This window comes from Pleurodeles waltl, chromosome 2_2, assembly GCF_031143425.1.
Source record: "Pleurodeles waltl isolate 20211129_DDA chromosome 2_2, aPleWal1.hap1.20221129, whole genome shotgun sequence".
Taxonomy (NCBI): Eukaryota; Metazoa; Chordata; class Amphibia; order Caudata; family Salamandridae; genus Pleurodeles; species Pleurodeles waltl.
In genome coordinates, this window is record NC_090439.1 from 717895455 (window position 1) to 717917345 (window position 21891).

A 21891-nucleotide genomic window follows, 5' to 3' on the forward strand; every position below is an offset into this window, starting at 1 on the left:
ACCTACCCCTTTTTGTAGTTGTTTTTGTGTCACCAGCAGTGTTTGAGTTATGCCTTTGTGGTCCCAAAGGTCACAGAGATCCTGTTAATCATATTCAATCTCAGCCGTACTTAGAGGGTTTCCCACAGATCTTGTTATGTTGGCCATATGGCTACATCCCACACTCAGAACCTGGGTTCTTTGCAGGGGTGTGAGACAGCCCTACAGAATATCCCTCTCCACCGCTCCCTGGTGCTTAGAATATGATGAATGTACTTTCTTACATTCCCATTAAGTTATCTTTCACTGTGGGCGGGTGAATTGTGGTTGCTGTTTTTTCCCCAAAGACTGTGTTAGACTGGGGTTTCTTCTGACATGCAGGGTCCGTGTTCTGAAGGTGCTTTCGCTTCTTATTTTGATGTTTCCAGTTCCACATCTACAAAGATCAAAGAACTCTTACCAGGAGTGGAGCAGAGCCCACCTGGTGAAACTTCATCTCATTGGGTGTGGGCACATTGATGAAGCTTGCCTCACAGAAATATGTGGACGAGAGTCCTTTAAAAACAGGACATCCACCTCTTAATGGCTATTTAACCTTATCTAGGAGGATTCCTCCCTTTTTTCATGTGCTATTTAGTATTAAGGAAATGAGGGAACTCTCTACCCTGATTGTCCTCTCTCCCCTATATATTTTGGTGAAGGTTTTTTTTTCACCATTGTGACACACATAATGAAGCACAGCAAGATTGCCACAGTCCCCGTGGAAGTTGTACTGAATCTCAAGCTGACCGCTTTCCCCTTCATCTTAATTCATATATACTTTTCCTGGCAGACCCGCAAAACACAAGATCATTGGATACATCTCTTAAGCAGAAGTTCCAGTCCCAGTCTGACATTTATCCCATCACCACCAAAAGCAGGCTAAATATCCTCAAAGATATTCTCTCATCTGCCAATTAAAAAAAAAGGACCTTACTTTCTTAGTTATTCAAATCATGAGTAGATACCCTCTTCACAAAAATAAGAATTATATTTTAGGGCAAATTTCAAGTAGATTTCAGAAAGGAAATTGACTAGTGATGTATGCATCAACTAGAGATATAAACATTTTAACCATGAGTACGTGACAAAACCTAATTACATTCACGAAACAGCTGATGACTAGCTATGCTCTGTTTTTAGATTTAAAGTGTGACTGAAGAAAGAAAGAAAACGAATGAATTTGAACATTATCTAATATGAAACTTTCAAGACTAAATAATAAGTCAACATTATAAATACTAAATTCAATAGATTTCGGTCCTCATCTTCTTCTTTCTAAATTAATTAACTTCCTACTCTTCAATAACACGAGGGCCACATTCCACAGTATTAACTGCAAGGATTTTTCCATTATTAGTACTATTGAGGAAATGAAAATAAGTTTGATCAAGTGGAGAGACAAATGAGAGGGGGCAGCAGAGAATATTGACAATGAAGGGACAGGTGTGGCACCCTTTGAAGAGTTGCAACAGTACGATCAATTTAAACACTGTGGTTATTAGTTTGGTTATAACAGAAATGTCAGTTGGATATCTATACATGTGCATAGAAACTGAGAATGCTAGGGAGCCTACTAACTCAGAGGCAGAAGACATTAATTCATCAGAACTCGATTTTTTGCAGTCAGTGATGCTTGGATGCAGAAGCTCTACCATACTCAAGTTTCAGTGCTGTTTGAAATAAGGTCATTAATCATTTGTGACATCCTGACAAATTATGTATTCCTTTCCAATCAACATAATTCAAAAGAAAAGTCTGAATTTTGAAGATTTGGAGGGAATAGAGTTGGAAAAGTTCCTGACCAATTTAGTTGCAACCTATGCCAGTTCTCTATCAGTCTTTTGATGATTTCACTAAAGTTTAAGGTCTAAAGAATACAGCAGGAGGAGGAAGCCTTGGGGTGTCGGTTGATGGAGAGACACATGCCAGTGTATGGGGTTACTCTCACCACTGTCTGCTCCATAAATAAACAGTGCTTCTCTTCATCTTACCCACCTGCTAGAATTTGGTTTGCGAGAAAGTGGGCAAAAACTGTTCTGTTGTTCTAGAGAGTTTTTGCAAGTTTTTTAAAAATCTCCCCTTCCTCAATCCCAGAGAAACTAGATTGTAGTTTCCTAGAGTCTGATTAGCTCCTCTATTGCCATAAATACTAGTAATTTCTGGAAGCTGTATAACAGCCTTGCAAGAATGTTTCTCATCATTGTGGTTATTCTACCCAAGTACGCGGCAAACCCGATTAAGTTGTCTTTAGTTAGGAGGTAGCTGACCTTGTGAGTTGAGCAACAGTGTTTAGCCAGATTGAGCACTATGGGACCGGTGTTCCTGTAATGGATTTTTTTAATGCACCACAGACAAATCAAAGTCTTCCAGTTCATGGCTCTATTACTGCCCTTGGCAAAATGCACAGAATTAGAGGATTACATGCTGAAAACTGTGCATCAGTATCTACGTCCTCATGTGTCCTCTTTATAGAGGTCCATAGAGGATACATTTGTGATCTGTTAATATTACCAATCCCCAATTATCAGTAAAACATTATCCATGGAAAACAACTTTACCTATCATCTTTCATTTGTGTAAATGTATTAATGATGAAAAATTCACCGTTTTCCATCACTTGCTAATATGTTCCTTCCTTATTTTGAAACGGTCCGTCTGTTCACATTTTAAATATGGAATAGGTGTTAAATAGTATTATTGTTTTTTAAACTCTCAAAAGCTGCTGAAACTGTTGGTACCTTTCTATTCCCAAAACAGACATACATTGTGCCTTACTGCCCCTCATTAAACGACGTCTGTTTAAATGAGTATCCAGGTGAAAATGTTATGGGTTTTTTAATAGGTAGGGTGGGGGCATGAACTTTTCTTAGTGGTCGTCAGGGGTCGCTGCTGCGACCACTGGCTTGCCCCTTGTGACCTCCGCTACTGTCCTTGCGACCCCAGGCTTCAGAGGTGGCAAAATCTGTGCCATGAACACAGTGGCCGCAAATCCTTAAGGATGCCAGTTGGGGGCTCCTTTCTCGTTGTTTCTCCCATTATTTTTATTACACCAATAGTTAATATTGTTTAATTGCTCTCTATTAATGTATTAAAAAATGAGTACAGCTAGCTGTTACTATTGCCCTCCCTGGTAGCTGAGGTAAGTAAAAAAAAAAAAAAAAAATTTTTTAAATATGTTGTGTGCGTGCTTGAGGGTGAGTGTGCTTACGTGAGAGTGCAAGAGTGAGTGTGTGTGTGTGTATATATATATATATATATATATAAATATATATATATATATATATAAAAGCATGTCTGTGAATGTAATTTAAGGCAAAGGGTGTGTTATTTCACTTCTGCTACCCTTGGCATATTAGTGAATTGACGTTCATGGGTGAGGGACTGATCTTTTTGAGTTCCATGGCAAGATGTATGTAGAAGGGTCAAACATTCCATCATATTACACCGTTTTTAAATACTGACTCACAAACTTTATTTATATTGTTTGTTTTTAGCAGAAAGAAAGATATAAATACAGTGGATGTATTTGATATGGCCAGACTTCGCATGCAGGCCCCAGTGAGACGTCCTTCATCTATGAGGAATGACACTATCAATGTACAGAACATCCGTGAGTTCAATGACCTTAAATACAGAGGTGAGCTGATCTTTTATTGCAAACATGTTTTGCACTGCTTTAAAGAAACTCGATGAAAATAATTTCATATTGAATTTGCAATTACATTTGGAAATTGCATTCCTAACAGCTACTTTTTAAATCTGTTTTATTGCTTGACATACTTGATGGATTATACCATCATCAATAGGAAAATCATAGAACACTTTTACAATAAACACTTGAGACTTCTTCCTGTGCTTCAAAGACGTTCTTTGATGCTTGAACCCCTAATGCTATCTGTGTTGACATTTGTTTTAGTTTGAATATATTGGTTATGTTAATTATTTCAAAAAGGGATGACAAGTATATCTAAAAAATACTAAAATGTCTTATATATAGTGAACCCTATTTCACTGAGAAATGTCAGATGCTTCTTCCCTGACCTAATCTGTTCACATTGATCCTCAACCTCTGCACAGAATGCAGCTAGGGCCATCATATCATTCTTTAGTAGCAAAGGAAAGACAGGCTGGCTCAACTATGACAATCATTCAAAGGAATCATCTACAGGACCCTGTTGAGGCCTTTTCCTTTTTTTAACTTGTGACCTTGTTCCCCTGCCACTTGGTAGGCTGACAAAAGATGGGTTTTATGGTTATTTCTTATGTTATGAAATATTTCCGATTCACAGTGCTGTATATGCTTTCAGAATTCTTGTTGATATGTCTGAGGAACAGAATTCTCATAGCAAGCATTCTGTCTCATACATTTGTGATTCTCGCGTACAACTTGAGAAACACACTAAGCCAGACACACATCATTGAGCCCTGCCCCCCTGGATGCCAAACTGATTCTCAAGCTGACCACTTTCTCCTTCATCTTAAATGAAATATATTTTTCTTGGCAGGCCCACAAAACACAAGTTCATTGGATAATTCTCTTAGGCATAGTTTCCAGTCCCTGTCAGAAGACATGTACCCCCTCACCATACTCGTTGCAAAATAGTATAAGAAATCCCTAGATTAACTAGGGGCTAGGAATGAGAATGTTGTGTTTGGAGACATTCTGATGGACACAAGTGTGGTATGCCCTTAGATGTAAACTACTGACTAAGCAAGGATACTTCTCATTGCAAACAGCTGATGAGACAACACTGCAAAAATGATGTAGGAGTTTGTAAGACTCACTTCAAAGTTGTTAGGAGTTTGTTTTCAGTTTATTATTTGCCTTTTGTAATGGTCTGCTAATAATAGTATCTGTTTGGCAGTTAAATGCACTAGAGTAGTGCATAATAGATTTGTATGTAGATGATTGTTTGTATTCCTTGACTACTCTCACTTAGGTGGAGTGATGCACCTAAAATATCCTACAAGGATCACTTACAGGTGTAAGCCTTTTCCATACTGACCCATGACTGTGAAATAGTCTGTGGGTGGACTGGTGAGACTCAGTGTTGTTTTTTCCGCTTTGCAGGAACCAAAGCTTCTCTCCACAGGTGTCAGTACAAATCTACCAGTAGGGCCAAATTCCTAGCTCACATCCTCCCTAAAGAGAATGCTACACTGATGATTTGTATCCACAAGCTTGAAGGAAAGAGAAGGCATAAATCCTCTTGACATTAACATTCAGTCACCTTTTATTCATAATGAATTGTAATGCAGGCAGATTGTTTGGGTTCTAGACTATAAAAATGAAAATTCAATCCCCTAGAAGAATTTATCTGTAGCATCTTCTGGCTTTAATTCTCACATTGATTTAGTTGTTTCTTGACTGAAGTAAATAAAATATTCTGAAGCATCAAGGATTACTGTTTCCACCAAAACGAATGAAGCCATAGCATTCAAATCCACTGTAATGATCATAGCAGTTGGCATCCTGAATTGACTTTCCAGTCCTCCATGAATTGATCTTTCACTAAAGCACCTCTAGATGGAAAATATTTTGCATTTAATGTTTAGAAAAATAGATACATTCCCTGTGCTGTTTTTTTCAGTTGTCCAGAACTTGCTATATCTGGCCAATTGTCTTCATTCTTCTTTTTGATGAGTACTTCTGATGGCTACTTCATCCTGCAGATTGCTCGCCTTTGAATGTCCCAGGCACCAGTCTGAATTTGGAAACACATGACATAGTTCTCCATCGCTGATAAGGAGTACTGGCTCCATCTCAATGCCAAAAACTGGGTCATGGTGATGTCACCAGAGCCACATAGTGCTCATCCTGACGTCAGTTTGTCTTTTCTACATTTTTCCACGTTTGCCAGGAGTTTATTTCCTTCAGTTTGAGGTCCTTCATTGCTGTCCAAATGTGCAGGGTTAGGGATATGTCCCCACCATAAAAGTGTCATGTCCCAGATCCTCAGGAACAATACCTCTCCCAGAAGCCCACCTTCCAGCACCATCAACACTGATTGGAGAGCCCACAGGGTATCCGATTGGCTAGACGAGGGGAAGGGAAATGAGGGAGGGTACCGCAAGGAATAAGTCCTGAAAGAAAGATAGATACAATGAGTTGTCATGCAGAATCTTATCAAGCAAGCAGTAGCACGTTTGCTGTGGTGTAGAGCAACAATGATGTACTTCTGATTACCTGTCGGAAAACTAAAATTTGTCTTGCCGCTCTTGCATTGTGCAATGTTTATCAAAAGTCTTTACAAGTTTTTTGTCACAGCCTATTTCATGACGGTGTTTCCAACACTTTGATTGTCCTCCTTTCTGTAGTCTAAATCCTTGGTAAGTTAAGTAGTCCTTGATCATCTAATTGTTTTTCTTCACACGTTTCTCTGCTAAACTTAGCAGGCAAATCTGTGTTACCTCACACTTCTTTCGTGTAAGTTCACACTTTTACAAGTTAATGGCACAGTTCTATAAACGTTCAGGTTAGCATACTTCTGATCAACACCCTTCCAAAACAGAAACAAGAGTTCTGTATAGCAAAACGAACAGTGAAGGTTTGCGCCAAATGACTACAAAGTCAAACAGTAGGTTCTTTCACCAAGTGCTCTCTTTTCCTCACATTTCCCCTTGAAAAACAATTAAACCAATGCCACCCGGGAAGGTTGAGATGCTTGGCTCCTAGCAATCAGACTGCTAGTCTCGCAGGAAGGCTGCAGGAAATCTCCTACCTGAGCTTTGATGTCTGTCTCAAGTGCAGCTTGAACAATGCAGGCCTGCTCTCCTTATTGAAAAAAGAAGACAGTTGAAAAGAGGAATATATATATTCTGAAGAACTTTAACTATATGTAGTCCGTAATTAATGTATTTACTTAATACACCTACCCCCTCAATGAATAGAAAAAGCACCACCAAATCCTTCCCTTTTAAAAAATATAAATATAAAGCAGTGTCACAAACTCAAGAGAAAGAGACAGAACTGAACCACCAAAGTACGGTAGGAGGACAGAGCTCAACAGTGGATCCACAATTTATATAGCAGGGGTATGTTCCTCCTCTCAAATTTCCAAATAACATTTTAAATAGTGATCGTAATTGCACTACAAAGCTCCAAAATGTTGAGGTTTTTGCCTCTTCTGATTTTCACAGGACCTGGCGAGGGTCTAAAATTAAGGGGTACTGAAAGCAAACAAACCACACATGAGCAAAATTAGAACTGTTTCTCTCTTCATACCTAAATATCCAACATAGTAAATATTCATCCTGCACTCATATTGCTAAGTTCTCTTGAATCCACCTTTCAAGTTTATTTTGATGGCAACCTCATACGGAACCACATCAAGAAATGCATTTATCGCATTAGTATTTAAAAATATACAACTTTCACATTTGCATGGTATATCTAATCAAAAGGTATATAAACAACTTTTAATCAAGTCTTATTTTATTTAATTTTTCTTTATAAGATCGTGTCTGTAATGGCTACACAAATTCCATTTGCTTTCTCAATAACAAATACTTTTCTCAGTAAATATCACATTGTACACTCGGAGCAATAGATACAAACTCTTAGAGTGTAGGTGTTTTGCATGTGAACGTATAACATAAATCATAACAGTAATTCCATAGGTTGTTCCTTGAGAAGGCCATAACTTTATCAACCCAAAACAGTTATTCATTTCATTTAAAGGTAATTTAGCAGAGTGTACACATATTAACTCTTTTACATTCAAATGATCAACTTACCGATTCATTCATGGAGCCATTGACATACCCCTTACTTAATGTTTTTGTGTTTACTTTAACTTATATCTGACTAATTTCACAGAATACAAACTAAAAAAAAACTAATTTGAAAATGAAATTTATCCTAACATTAATTCAAGCATGCATCCAGAAATTACCTGTTTAAAGAGTAGCATAGCACAGCTCATTCTTGATATTATTTAAATCAACATCTGTAACCTTTAGTCATCACAAAGCCACCGTAGGCATCAATCTCACCTTGAAAATAACAAACAATGGCTTAACAGAAATGAAAAACTAAAAAAAATAGCGACCACAATAGATAAGTTGTCAAGCCATGAGAACGTTGTCACGAGCTACAGGATCTAGAAGTCACCTGTTTAAGAAAGCGCCAAAACATCCATCCATCATGTTATTTCATTCAAAATCCTCAATGACTTAGCATAACTTGCAAACTGGCTCATCAGACTTTTATGCTCAAGTTCAAGTTGATTGCTGACAGTGGAACTGCTTGGCAAGAGTTCTGAATTCTCACAGGGTCAGCAAACAGTGACCTTCTTAGCTTGGGAGGAAGTAAATCTAACTTTGGTGGTCATCTTTGCTGTGTCAGAATTTCAATTGACATTGGCAGCCATCTTGGACCTGGAGTGTCTTCAGAAAATAGTGCCAGCTAAACCATCACCTCCATGCAGCTGACCATTGACGCTTACTACAGCGGTGCTCTACACTGAGCTGGTGGAGAAGGGATGGAGCCATGATGCCAGCTGCTACGATGACGAGATGGGCATGACACTGTCTCATGACAAAGGGTCAAGATTAGCCCTTCTGTGTGTGTGATGGACAGATGTTAATCACTCATCTACACAATAACTGTTTAATGTGTATCAGTGCCCACAGCCTCAGCACAAACTCTAAATCAACTAAAAGTTGGAGGCTAAGTTTTTCATGGAACGGATAGAGATGACCTTAGAGGTCGAAAATGGTCAAGGTCTAGAGACAGAAAGAGATCCAGATCGCCTTCTCACTCCCATGTAAATCTTCAACAGAAAAGCAGCGGAACCATAAATAGAAAAGCAACAGATGAAAATCCAAAGGTAAGTCTTTCCTTCCGGCATCACCTCCCTTTCCATAGCTGGAATTAGTGACATCTCCTGAGGCTTCATCAGTGCCGCCTCACTCTGCATCAGTGCCGCCTCCAGGACAGAGGACAATACTTGAGTACCCAGAGCTCCTGGCGCCAAGTGCCAATCCAGCCTTCCTTCATCAAACCATGTTTGACATGCTCAGGAGAGTGGCAGTCCCGTCTTATGCACCTATTGAACCCACGGTACTTTTTGGTATTTCCTCCAGAGCCCAGCATTCGGATCCCAATATTTGTCCCCTGGTAACACCTGGGTATGGTCCTGTGCCCTTACCAGAGCTGTTCGCTCTGATACCTTATACAGTGGTGACTCTGGTGAAGTTACCTCCGGTGGCACCTATCGGTCCATGCTCCACCACTTCCTCTCCAGCCTCTTTGACAGTCAGAGAAGACAATGGGGCCACACACTGAGTCGCAGTGCCTGTTGTAAGAAGATGAATGGTACCAGAAGGAAAAAGCTGGGATATATTATTGGATTCTTTTAAATCTGATTCAGACCAGCAGCCTCGTCCGATGCTTCATATTTACTGGCCCTTCAGAAGGCCAGTTGACTTGGATACTACACTTGATATAGACTTCAACCCAGCCCCTCATCTAGCTGCTGCAGAGATGACATGCTTTAATGCAATACTTCAAAAGGCAGCTTGAGTTTAGAATGTGCCATTCTATCAGTGGAGTATTGTCCCAACATTTTGATAAATATTTTGCAGTCAGCTGCCACTAAAGTGGAACTCTTGTCGCCCTTTACCTACGTATTTTTGAGGCAGTTAAGGACCAATGGTCTAAGCTAGTATCATGTCCTGTGATCAGCAGATGAATATCCTGACTCTACAGACAAGCCACTAAGACACCCTGTCTTCCTATCCCTGCATCTATCACCAGGGAGTTTGGTGGTTCAAGCCTCATCCAGTGGTAAACTGAACTCTAGTGCTTTTCTTTCTCACACACCTGACAGGGAGAAGAAGAAATTGGAAAGTGTGGGGAAGAAGTCCTTTTCTGCAGGAAGCCTGGCATTACATTACCTGAATGCTGCTTGCCTTGTGGGTCACTACCCCCAGGCCTTTTGGGTCATGGCAGCATTGGTAGTCCTTAATCTGACAGAACACCTAAGGGGCCACTTCACAGAGCTTGTCTGCAACAGTCATGATTCCACTCACCACATCATCATGACGGGTACAGTCGGTTTTACTGGGACCCTGAGCTCATCTATTAGCTGGAGAAGACATATCTGGCCGTGCACTACAGGCTGCTTGGCAGATGTGCCAGACACCTTAATGGTCATGATGTGTAACTGGCGCAGCTTTTTGGTCAAAAAGAGGACATAGAGCTTGAATGCTTTAAGTAAAAGCCACAGTTAGATCTCTGGGGATTTTGAATCTGTTTGAAGGCATTGGGCCTTTGGCAGAAGCTTTCAGTACAGATGGAACCAATCTGCACCACCCAGTCAACAGCAGCATAACTCTCAGGCCCATCAGTACAGAGGTAGAAGCAAGGGAAAAGTCAGACTGGTTCAACCTTTCTCCTCCTCTTTCCCCTGCTCCAACAGGGAAGTCCCAGTAGTTACTCTATGAAGGAGGAAGGGTCTCCTCCTTTTCTACGTGACTGGCAGGATTACGTCAGACACATTAGTCCGATAAATAGTTGAAAAGGGATATACCATATCCTTCAACCAGAGCAAAAAAACTGGCAGGGGTACTACCCCCTGTATTTCGTGGTTCCCAGGAAGGGTGGGGGGTCATCATCTGATCCTAAACCTCAGAATCCAGAATAGGTACCTGTGCAAGGAGAAGTCCAGGATGCTGTCTCTGGCTCAGGTTTTATTAGTCATGGATACAAAAGATTGGATGGTGTCCCTCCACCTTCAGGATGCGTAAGGGCACACAGGAAGCAACCTGTGTTTTTAGTGGGTTCTACTCATTGCCAAGTTGCATTTCTTCCCTTTGGACTGATTTCGTCACTTTAAGTCTTCACCAAGGTGATGGTGATGTTTGCGTTAGCCGCAGATTATATCACATCACCTGCATGTGACAGCTTAACAGCTGTTCCATTTGGAGTTTTCAGTGTTCTAAAGTCTCACCACTTTGTCATCCTTGACTAAGTTGGTCTATTGCCCGAGATGAAATAAGTTGGTAGCCTGGCAAGCAAGCTGGTACATTGACCCCTTAAAAGCACCTTTGACTAACATCCTCCAGTTGAGGTTATGCTTGGCTCAACAAGGTTGTGCAGTTAGAGTAGTCAAGTTGGAACAGACAACCTCCTTCTCAGCCTTTTTATGTCTCCTCAACCAACCTTCTTTTTTCAAGTCACTGGTGGTTGTTAGATTCTTGAAGGATTTGACAAACTTATGTTTGCCTGTCCCATTTGCCACTATGGAACCCAAAGTTATTGTTGACATTTTTCATGGGTGTTCCATTTGATCCCCTATGTAGTTGCTTGTTGAGGCTCATCATCTTAAAGACTATTTTTGGTTGTAGTGACCTCAGCTCATCGAGTTAGCAAGCTGCAGGCTCTGTTTGTCCACCTTTTATGTGCTTCTTCCCAGGTAAGCTTGTACCGGGAACTAAAGCAGATTTAATACCAAAGGTGGCATCCCCTTTCCATCTCAGACAGCCTATCGCTTTGCCTACTTTTTACCCACTTCACTCCACTACCAGGGAGCAGGAGCGATTACAAATGTTCGACCTCAAGTGTGTGATAAGATTTTAGATTAGTCAAATGATGGAGACCAGATCTGACAAACAACTTTTTGTTGGGTACATGGGGAAAACACTTTGCCGTTTGTAAAAAGATCTGGTACGTACTGTTGAAGAAACAGCTACTTGAGGAAATCCAAGGCCCATTGCACCAGGGCAAAGTCTTCCACTATATTCTTAGATAGAGGTGTACCACTGGTAGACATTTGTAAAGTGGCGACATAAGCTTCTCTCTAGACTTTCACAAAACAGTATAGTTTTGATTCACCTGTGAGGAGGGGTGGTTATAGGAAAGTGCCCCTTTGGCACGGTTACCACCCCACACTTTTTGCCTGATATCTGATGCTAACTTGACTGAGTGTGCTGGGATCCTGCTAACCAGGCCCCAGGACATGTGTTAGTTTTCTAAACTGTACCATTGCTTCCACAATTGGCACACCCCTGGCACACTGCTAAGTCCCAAGTGAAAGTTACAAGTGGTAACAAGGGCCCTTTGACGAGGAAAGGTCCCCAAGGGCTGCAGCATGTATTATGCCACCCTAGAGGACCCCTCACCTAGCACATGTACACTGCTTATGCAGCCTGTGTTTGCTGGTGGGGAGAAAAAGACAAAGTCGACACGGCACCCCTCTCAGGGTGCCATGCCCACAAACCATTGCCTGTGGCATACGGAAGAGACCCCTCTAGCAGGCCTTACAGCCCAAAGGCAGGGTGCACTATATCACAGTGCCAAAGTCCATTCTTAGATGTAAGTGCAGTGTGGCCATATAGAGTACAGGGGCTGGGAGTTTATTATTACGAATTCCACAGCTCCATGATGGCTTCACTGAAGATTGGGAAGTTTGGTGTCAAACGTCTCAGCTCAATAAACCCACACTGATGCCAGTGTTGGATTTATTGAAAAATGCACACTGAGGGCATCTTAGAGATGCCCCCTATATTTTAACCAACCCTGTAGTGTGAGGCTGACTGGTCTGCGCAGTCTACCACTAACAGACAAGTTTCTGACCCCATAGGGTGAGAGCCTATGTGTTCTCAGGGGCTAAGCCTGCTCTGTGCGGAGGTGCTTCACCCATCTCCTGTACAGGAACTGCAACAGTTTGCAGTGAGCCTCAGAGACACATGCCTTTTGTTACACTGCTGTGGACACTCCAGCTAGTGTAGATGCTCGCCCCTGGACAAAGCCCCAACTTTGCCGGAAGTTCCAGTGGGAAAATTAGTAGACACAAGGAAGAGTGACCACCTCAGCTGGGACCACCCATAGATTAGGTGACCCCCTCCTTGCTGAATCCTCCATCTTGTTTTACAGAAGGATAGCCAATAGGGTTATGAATGTGCCCCTTTCCGCAAAGGGAGTTGGCACAGGAAGGGTTTAGCCACCCTCGGGAACAGTATCCATTGGCTACTGCCCTCTGACCCCTGTAATGCCACTAAATCTAGTATTTAGGGGCACCCCTGAACTTTGCTTTTAGATTCCTGGTGACCTGAAAAGAAGAAGAAGGACTGAAGAGCCGCACCAGCAGAGAAGACTCAAGATGACTACTGACTTGGCCCTAGCCCTACCGGCCTGTCTGCAGCTTCAAGGCTCCTGCTTCAAAAAGTTGATGCATCCTGCAGGATCAGCGACCTCTACAAACCCCCACAGGACTGCCTGCCTACCCAATCTGCCTACCCAAGGACCAAGATCTCCTTAGGACAGTGGCCCTATCCACAAAAAACCTTTAAGAAGGATTCTAGAACTGCCGCGGATCTGCAAGTCCTGCCCACTCTGCACCCAACGCCCACGGCCTGTGTCCAGGTGGCCCCCCAGTCCAGAGAAGGCCCCCTGGTGATTCTGACCTCGAGTCCACCCTGGTTTGACCCCTCCTGACCAACACAACATTGCCTGCAACATAAATCCTTAGAATCCTCCTGAACGCGACCAACTCGGGTGAAGATTTCGTGACACCTAAAGGTAACCCTGAACGCGCAGCCCCCGGGCCTTGGGGAACCCATCTGATGGTTCAGCAACATTCAGTGGGCTCTCTTCTTACCTGTCCAGCCGTTGGTTGTCTTCAGGCCACTCCCTTGACCAAGCCTGCAGCATCTTTGTGACCCCTAGGGTTCCTCCATTGAAAAGCACTGAGTGCCCAACACTGTGTTTGCACCCGGGTTTGCTGAGGGTGTGTGTTTGGTGCTGGCCTATGTCCGCCCCCCACAACCCCCCTTCCCCCCCCCCCCCCTCCACCTGATGCTGATCTAAATCCCCCAGGTCTGTGTCCTGATGTTGCGGGTACTTTCCTGCAAGCTGTTTCTTTCTAATTGCCCCCAGTCTCCATTGGATTCCATTGGGCGGCCAGTACCAACTCTGGCCTATGCACCCAGCCGGCCCCATGTTGCTGGTGGTTCTCCCTTGGTGCCTTCCTAAACTTTGCCCTGTGGACACCCTAACCTCTGAAGACTGGGATTATAAGTCAAGTACTTACCCACAAATTGCGTTGTTACTTTTCCTCCTCTAGAACTGCATTATTTCTATGAAAAAATGTGCTGTCTACTTTTGAAATTGAAAAGTATTGCTTACCTGCAAACTTGTTTACCTGTGAATTCTAAACAAAGTGTATTTGATGCTTGAAAGTGATACATTCTTGAAACTGTGCTTACCTGCAACAAAGATCCTTATAGTTCTAGAAATAAAGTAACAAAATATATATTTTTGATACTTTGGCCTGGAGTTAGTCACTGAGTGTGTGCCCCATTTCTTGACTGTGTGTGTACAACAAATGCTTAGCACTACCCTCTGATAAACCTAACTGCTCGACCACACTACCACAAAAGAAAACATTAGTATTATCTACTTTAGCCTCTGTAAATACTATGGGGATCCACTGAACTCTGTGCACACTATACCTTACTTTGGTATAGTATATGCAGAGCTAACTTCCTACAATGATCCCTTGATCTACTTAGTTTTACAGAATCTCCTCAGTAAAGAAAGTTGTTTGTAGGCACAACTTTTACCTGTAGTTTTGCTTAGGATTCCATTTAAAGTTGGAGAATCAGCAGGGAGACTGATCCATCAGAAGAAAACGTTACATACCTTTGGCAACGATTTTTGTAGTTGATACCTGATGATTTCTCATAAATCCAACCCTTCTTCTCTTTTCTGAAGGAAATGTAAAGGCCTTATAAAAAGATGCCTGTTAACTTTGTGCCACTGCACATTTTTTTCATATTTATCTCATTCCTGTCCCAGTCTCAAGAGACTTGTTTAAGAACCAGTCCCATGGCACTGGGGTTATTTTATATGGCTCATGGTCACATCAGCACAACTCCATTTCTGGCATAAAGTCAGAGCTTGCTCCGACAGCTATGTCAGACTGGGGCCTGGGATATTCAGATGTAAGGAAGATAAGAGCATCCAGCAGAAAGATCATTAATGAAGGTTTCTATTTTCTTTTAATCACTCATTCCTCCCCTTTTAATCCTGCAACACCCAACATAGGATGCATGGCACAGGTTTGTCCAGTGAGGTACAGGCATCCCTAATTGATAAACCTTTTGATTGCACCAAGCTTTTCAGAGAAAAGCTGGACTCCTCAAGCGCTTGAAAGGTAACCAAGCCACAGGTCTTCCCTTATGTTTGTTGACTCCTTTGTGCAAATTTTACCACTAGTACCAGACATTTCGCTACTTCCCAAAGTATGTTACTTGCTGCCAAAGGGATCCCTCATTACCTGCCCACAAGCCTCTCAGCCTTTTCTTGGCTTCAGGGAAAAATATGGTGGCAGAGGCTATTGCCATCAGCAAGAGCAGCAGTCCTCCTCTTCCTTGCTCACTCCCACCGCCACCAAATTTTTCTGATTCCCCCTTCATAGGTCATCTGCTTTTCAGTAGGAGGCATCGTTCTTTTTTAATCTGCTCGGCTAGTGCTCATTTACCGAAGATCGTGGACCTTAGTAGTTATTCAAATGGTGACTCTCCCTCTCATTTCTGTCTACCCCCATTCCTCTTATTTTTGCTTAAGCTTCAATGGATCATGGTGACATTTTCTCACAAGAGGTACAAGCTCTGCTTACCAAAGGTGCGATAAAGAGAGTACTCAGTGTAGAAAGGGGGCACAGGTTGCTACTCTAGGTACTTCCTGTTGTCCAAGTAGGTCAGCAGGCTGCTTCCGACCCTAGATATTCAGTTTCTGAATATTTTTAAATACTTCCATCTGCTTGTACTGCCCTTTGCTTGCTCCCATACCTAGATGAACTTGAGATGGGCTTGGAACAGTCAGTAACAGATCACCTGCAAAACACAGTATTGCTGTTTCCCCTGGGTTTCTCCATCAAAAAGTTGTAATCCCACCTTGAGCCAGTGCAGAAGATCCCCTTTATCTGGGACATTCTAAAACCCGTGACTTTCAAAGTGCTTTTGCCACTGGCGCCAGTCTGGGATCATCAGGGGTTCCTGTTTGAACTGTTCTGAGGTCTCTTGGTCTCCTTACTTAAGCATGCATGCTGCTTGTGTTTCGTGACCTTTAGCCCAAATGGGTTCTACAGTAGAACCTTTCCCTTGCAGTGGGTTCAGCACTAGGTGTGTTTCTCGGACAACATCCATGTCCAGACTTGCGGCAGAGTATTCTGCCTGCCCAATGTAGAACCCACAGTGGTGACGGGTGCATCATCTCTGTGCGGGAATGCAACATGGATGAATTGGAGATCAGAAGCACCCAGCCTCGATCAAGAAGAGGTACCATTCAGTCTCCAAGAGCTGGCTGCCATTTTCTAGCCTGCAAGGCTTTCCACTATGAGGAACCCTATTCATGTTCTGTTTATGTTATGTGTAAGAAAATGCCTCTCCTGGCATGGTTACCCCTTACCTTTTTGCCTTTTGTTGATGCTAGTTATGATTGAACGTGTGCTGGGACCCTGCTAACCAGGCCCCAGCACCAGTGTTCTTTCTCTAAACTGTACCTTTGTCTCCACAATTGGCACAGCCCTGGCACACAGATAAGTCCCTTGTAAATGGTACTCCGGGTACCAAGGGCCCTGTGGCCAGGTAAGGTTTCTAAGGGGTGCAGCATGTATTATGCCACCCTAGGGACCCCTCACTCAGCACATGCACACTGCCTCACAGCCAGTGTGTGCTGGTGGGGAGAAAATGACTAAGTCGACATGGCACTCCCCTCAGAGTGCCATGCCCTCAACCCACTGCCTGTGGCATAGGTAAGTCACCCCTTCTAGCAGGCCTTACAGTCCTAAGGCAGGGTGCACTATACCACAGGTGAGGGCATAGTTGCATGAGCACTATGCCCCTACAGTGTCTAAGCCAAATCTTAGACATTGTAAGTGCAGGGTAGCCATAAAGCGTATATGGTCTGGGAGTTTGTCAAACACGAACTCCACAGTTCCATAATGGCTACACTGAATTCTGGGAAGTTTGATATCAAACTTCTCAGCACAATAAACCCACACTGATAACATTGTGGGATTTATGGAAAAATACACACAGAGGGCAGTTCCTGCCAGCCTGCCACATTCAGAAGGGTTTCTGGCCACATGGGGTGAGTGCCTTTGTCACTCTGCGGCCTGGAACAAAGCCTGCACTGGGTGGAGGTGCTTCTCACCTCCTCCTGCAGTAACTGTAACACCTGACGGTGAGCCTCAAAGGCTCAAGCCTGGTGTTACAGCGCCCCAGGGCACTCCAGCTAGTGGAGATGCCCGCCCCTCCGGACACAGCCCCCACTTTTGGCGACAAGTCCGGAGGAGATAATGAGAAAAACAAGGAGGGGTCACCCACCAGTCAGGACAGCCCCTAAGGTGTCCTGAGCTGTGGTGACCCCTGCCTTAAGAAATCCTCCATCTTGTTTTGGAGGATTCCCCCAATAGAATAAATTTCCCCCCTGCCACCCCTCACCCCCACTCCCCCTTCACCCTCCCCTCCCACCCTCCCCCCCAACGGAGACAACAACTGACTTGGGCCAAGCCCTACCGGCCTGTATCCAGACTCAAAGAACCTGCACAGCGACGCATCCAGCGGGACCAGCAACCTCTGAGGACTCCGAGTACTGCCCTGCACCTAAAGGACCAAGAAACGTCCAAGGACTGCGGCTCTGTCCAAAACTTTAACAAAGAAACCATCTTTAAAGAAGACTCCAGTCTCACTTCGGGAAGGTGAGTCTTCACACTCTGCACTCGACGCCCCCGGCTCGAGTTCAGCAGAACCAACACCACAGAGAGGACCCCCAGACGGCTCCAACAATGTGGGCACCCTGTGTCGACCTCCCTGCACCCCCGCGGCGACGCCTGCAGAGACAATTCAGAGGCTCCCCCTGACCGCGATTGCCTGGTAACAAAGGAACCCGACGCCTGGAGCAAGCACTGCACCCGCAGTCCCCAGGACCGAGAGGAGCCATCTACCAATGCAGGAGTGACCAGCAGGTGGCCCTCATCCTAGCCGAGTCAGTGGCTGGCCCGAGAAGCCCCCTGTGCCCTGCCTCCATCGCCAGTGACCCCCGGGTCCCTCCATTGCTTTCACTGCCACACCCAACACCTACTTTGCACACTGCACCTGCCCGTCCCTGTGCTGCGAAGGGTGTATTTTGTGTGCCTGTGTGTGTCACCCTCCTCCCCTCCCAGTGCTCTACAAACCCCCCCCCGGTCTGCTCCCCGAGGACGCAGGTATTTACCTGCTAGCAGACTGGAACCAGAGCACCCCTGTTCTCCATATGCGCCTATGTTATTTGGGCCCTCCTTTGACCTCTGCACCTGACCTGCCCTGTGTGGCTGGTGCTGTGGGTTTGGGGTTGCCTGGAACCCCTAACGGTGGGCTGCCTTTGCCCAGGAGACTGAACTTGTAAGTGCTTTACTTACCTGAGAAACTATTACTTACCTCCCCCAGGAACTGTTGATTTTTGCAGTGTCCACTTTTAAAATAGCTTATTGCCATTTTTTCCAAAACTGATTATACTACTGTTTTAATTCAAAGTTCCATACTTACTTGTGTGAAGCACCTTACAATTTATGTACTTACCCAAATTCTGAATCTTGTGGTTCTAAAACAAATTAAGAAAAGAATACGTTTCTATATAAAAACCTATTGTCCTGGAGTTAAGTCTTTGAGTGTGTGTTCTCATTTATTGTCTGTGTGTGTACAACAAATGCTTAACACTACCATCTGATAAGCCTACTGCTCGACCACACTACCACAAAATAGAGCATTAGTATTATCTAATTTTTGGCACTATCAACCTCTAAGGCAGTGGTTCCCAATCTGTGTGCCGCGGCTCCCTGGTGCGCCATTAAAACTAGCCAGGGGCGCCGCACACAGTTTGGGAACCACTGAGCTATTTGTTGCCCTTGGGCCAGTTCATACAAAATAAAACTACTCAGTTGTAGTAGCTCTTTTTTAATTTTGTCCTTGAACGCCCTCAGGTGGTTAAACACAACTAAAGTGATTCTACATTTCACTCTATTTAAACAGTTACATTATAACTACATAAAAATGAGACCTGCCCATTTTACAAGGGTTACCGTCAACCAATATTTACTAAAAAACCCTATGCATGCTGTAATTAAACAACTGTGAATTTTTTTTTTTTTTACAGTTATATATAGAATTACAATACCTTCATTGGCGTCATCCCAATTCTTTTCAGGGAGAAAAATGGATGTACTCCCTAGGCCAGGCTTACATCCCCCACCCGCCAACAAAAAGTAACATAATGGGGAGCCGCAGCCAGTGGCCAATAGATCAAGGGAGCCGTGGGTCGAAATTTTTTGAGAACCACTGCTCTAAGGGGAACTCTTGGACTCTGTGCACACTATCTCTCACTTTGAGTTAGTATATACAGAGCCAACTTCCTACGTTACTTCAGCTATAATAACATGACCAGTAACAAGCAGGGGTGTGTTGGGTCACGTGCGGTGCCTGGAGTGTCTGAGACTGTGGTACTGACTTGACCGTCAGAGGTTTTTTCTTACTCTCAACCACATGACAGGCTCCCTTAACACCAGTGCATACATCATCTAGCTAACCATGAGCGGTGTTTGCACCTTGAGGTCTTTCAAAGCGTCTTCACGTGTGGGGTGTGCCTCAGATCAGTCTGTTTCCTTACCGATTGCTGAAAAGTCTTGGTACCTCATCCTTTGTGTCTTGAAGATTCCCCTTCAGGGTTTCCTTGGAAACTCATTCTGCCTTCCTTCAGACTCTGGTCTGCTTAACACGTTTGCCTTTGCCGCTGCTTCTAAAAGTTCTGAAATTAAGCTAGGATGGACTGGGCTCAGAGTCTGGTTCTCCGATCTACTGTCTGAGCGTTTGCCCTCTAGTCCCTCTACCTCTTTCGGAGAACCAGCTGTCCTGACAGCAGCATTGGGTTCTGCACTCAAACCTCCACAACCTACCTCTTCATGGAGATTGAGCGGAACAAGCTTGATTGGGTTTGACCTGGCTACGGAAGTGGTGAATGTGGTTTTGGCCACTCGCCTTCCATCTGGAAAGTCAATCTGCTAACTGTCTAACTGCTGGGCAAAGAATGTGGCTTTTTGCAAGGAGTGTCAGATTGATCTGCCTCAGGTCAACCTGTACTTTTAGTTGTACTGTGTTTGACCTGCCAGGCTTTACTGGGGGGCACGGTTAAAGGTTTCTTGTCAGTTCTTTTCATGGCCTTTCTGTGTTTGTTTGGTCAGTCCTCTTTCTTTTGATTATGTTTTGTGATGCATTTTTTGCATGTGTTTGTTAATAGTGTTCCTCCTGTACCTTTTAATATGCCACATTGAGACTTTAACTTTGTTCCTAAATTTGTATTCTGCACACATTTTGAACCAATGCACAAGTGTTCTTTGAGGTTGCTGCCCCATAGGATAATTTTCCTCATTAACACCACTTCTGTATGTCACATCAGTGAGCTACAGGTACTGTCAGCGCAGCCTCCTTATAACACTTTCTGGCAAGTTGTTGCTACGGACAATGGCATCCTTTCTTCCAAAAGTCAAGTCATGCTTCCATATGAGGTAGTACATCACTCTGTTCTCTCTCTTCTGTGTACCTCATCCCTCTAAGGAGGAGGAGACATGCTTTTCTGGTTGGACCCTAGAAGAGCCCTCCACTTCTATGGCGATCTGACTAAGAAATTAAACTAAGAAACACAGGTTGTATGACCAACTCTTCGTTAAATTCATGTTTGCAAAGGAGGTAGGGGCGGTTCAGAAACTGACCCTTTCAAGATGAATTGTCCATGTATCAAGATGGTACTATGCTTTGTCCAAGGAGGAGCTTCCTGAGGATCTTTGGACTTCATTCACCAGAGCCAACACCACCACTACTACTTTAGCAATGGGTTTTTCACTGTTGAACAGCTGCCTGGCTGTTTCCTGGGCATCTGAGCACACATTCCCCAGGTACTAATGTATCGAGTCTCAGACACCCATTTTGCTAGCTCGGTCTTGCAGTACTTCCTTTTGTAAGGCCCACTCCTCAGATGTGGTCACCATTTTTGATATTTGTCATGAATTCTAAATGTGAGGAATCAGCAGTTAGAAGTATCCATCAGAAGAAAAGGTTACTTTTCTTCATTGGTGCTTTTTTCTGATGGATACTCTAACCACATATTCCTTACTAGCTGTTTTCCCTTTCCGTTGTGTAGATTTGAGTTCTGGTTGGCTATAAGGCCCTACATATCAGCACATTTTCCAACTACCAATTTGTCAGTCGCTGTGTGTTTGAGGGCATGGAAGTTGCATTCATTCACTGATGACAGCACGCAGGAGTGGTGCTTTATCTGCTGCTCTATGTAGTCACTACCTGAGGCAGCACAGGACCAGCTCGGAATCTGAAGGTGCCACCCGCAGACATGAGGGTTCCTTTTGCAGGAAGAGATTCCAGAGACAGTCTGGCACCTAGAGGAAATTCAAAGTGAGGAACTTACAGTTAGAATAGCTACCAGATAGAGCATTGCCAAAGATAAGTAACAGGTCAAGGTTCCCCTTTCTGCAATTGCCCTTAACCAAAAGAATTGTCCGAATCATGCTACTTTTTCCTTGGCTTAGTAGACCCTAGAGGGTAGTTTCAATACATTAGAAGATTAGCTCCTACAAAGGGTTTTTTACCTAGATCTTGTAAAGTTTATTGGAGCTCCCCAGAACTCACTCAAAATTTTGATTTAAGATAGTTTACATGGACAAATGATTCAGTTGTTGCTCTTGATTCTTCATGATCACTTTGTAAAATTCAAACTCAAACCATTAAGAAGGCAATGTTATTAATAGAACCCATCATAATCTGGTTAAATAAAGTATTTCATTTGGGGGGTGGGGTGGGGAGGGTGCAAGACAG

At 43.6% G+C, this 21891-nt stretch overlaps 1 protein-coding gene across 2 annotated transcripts in view; it reads left to right on the top strand.

Annotated features, from left to right (window-relative positions):
* CSPP1 (centrosome and spindle pole associated protein 1) overlaps positions 1–21891 on the top strand; it is a 976424-nt gene that overhangs the window by 759530 nt on the left and 195003 nt on the right. For both annotated transcript variants that reach the window (XM_069220290.1, XM_069220291.1), the window contains one exon: positions 3516–3658. In XM_069220290.1, the coding sequence (XP_069076391.1) occupies positions 3516–3658 (143 nt within the window). The remainder of the gene's footprint in view (positions 1–3515; positions 3659–21891) is intronic.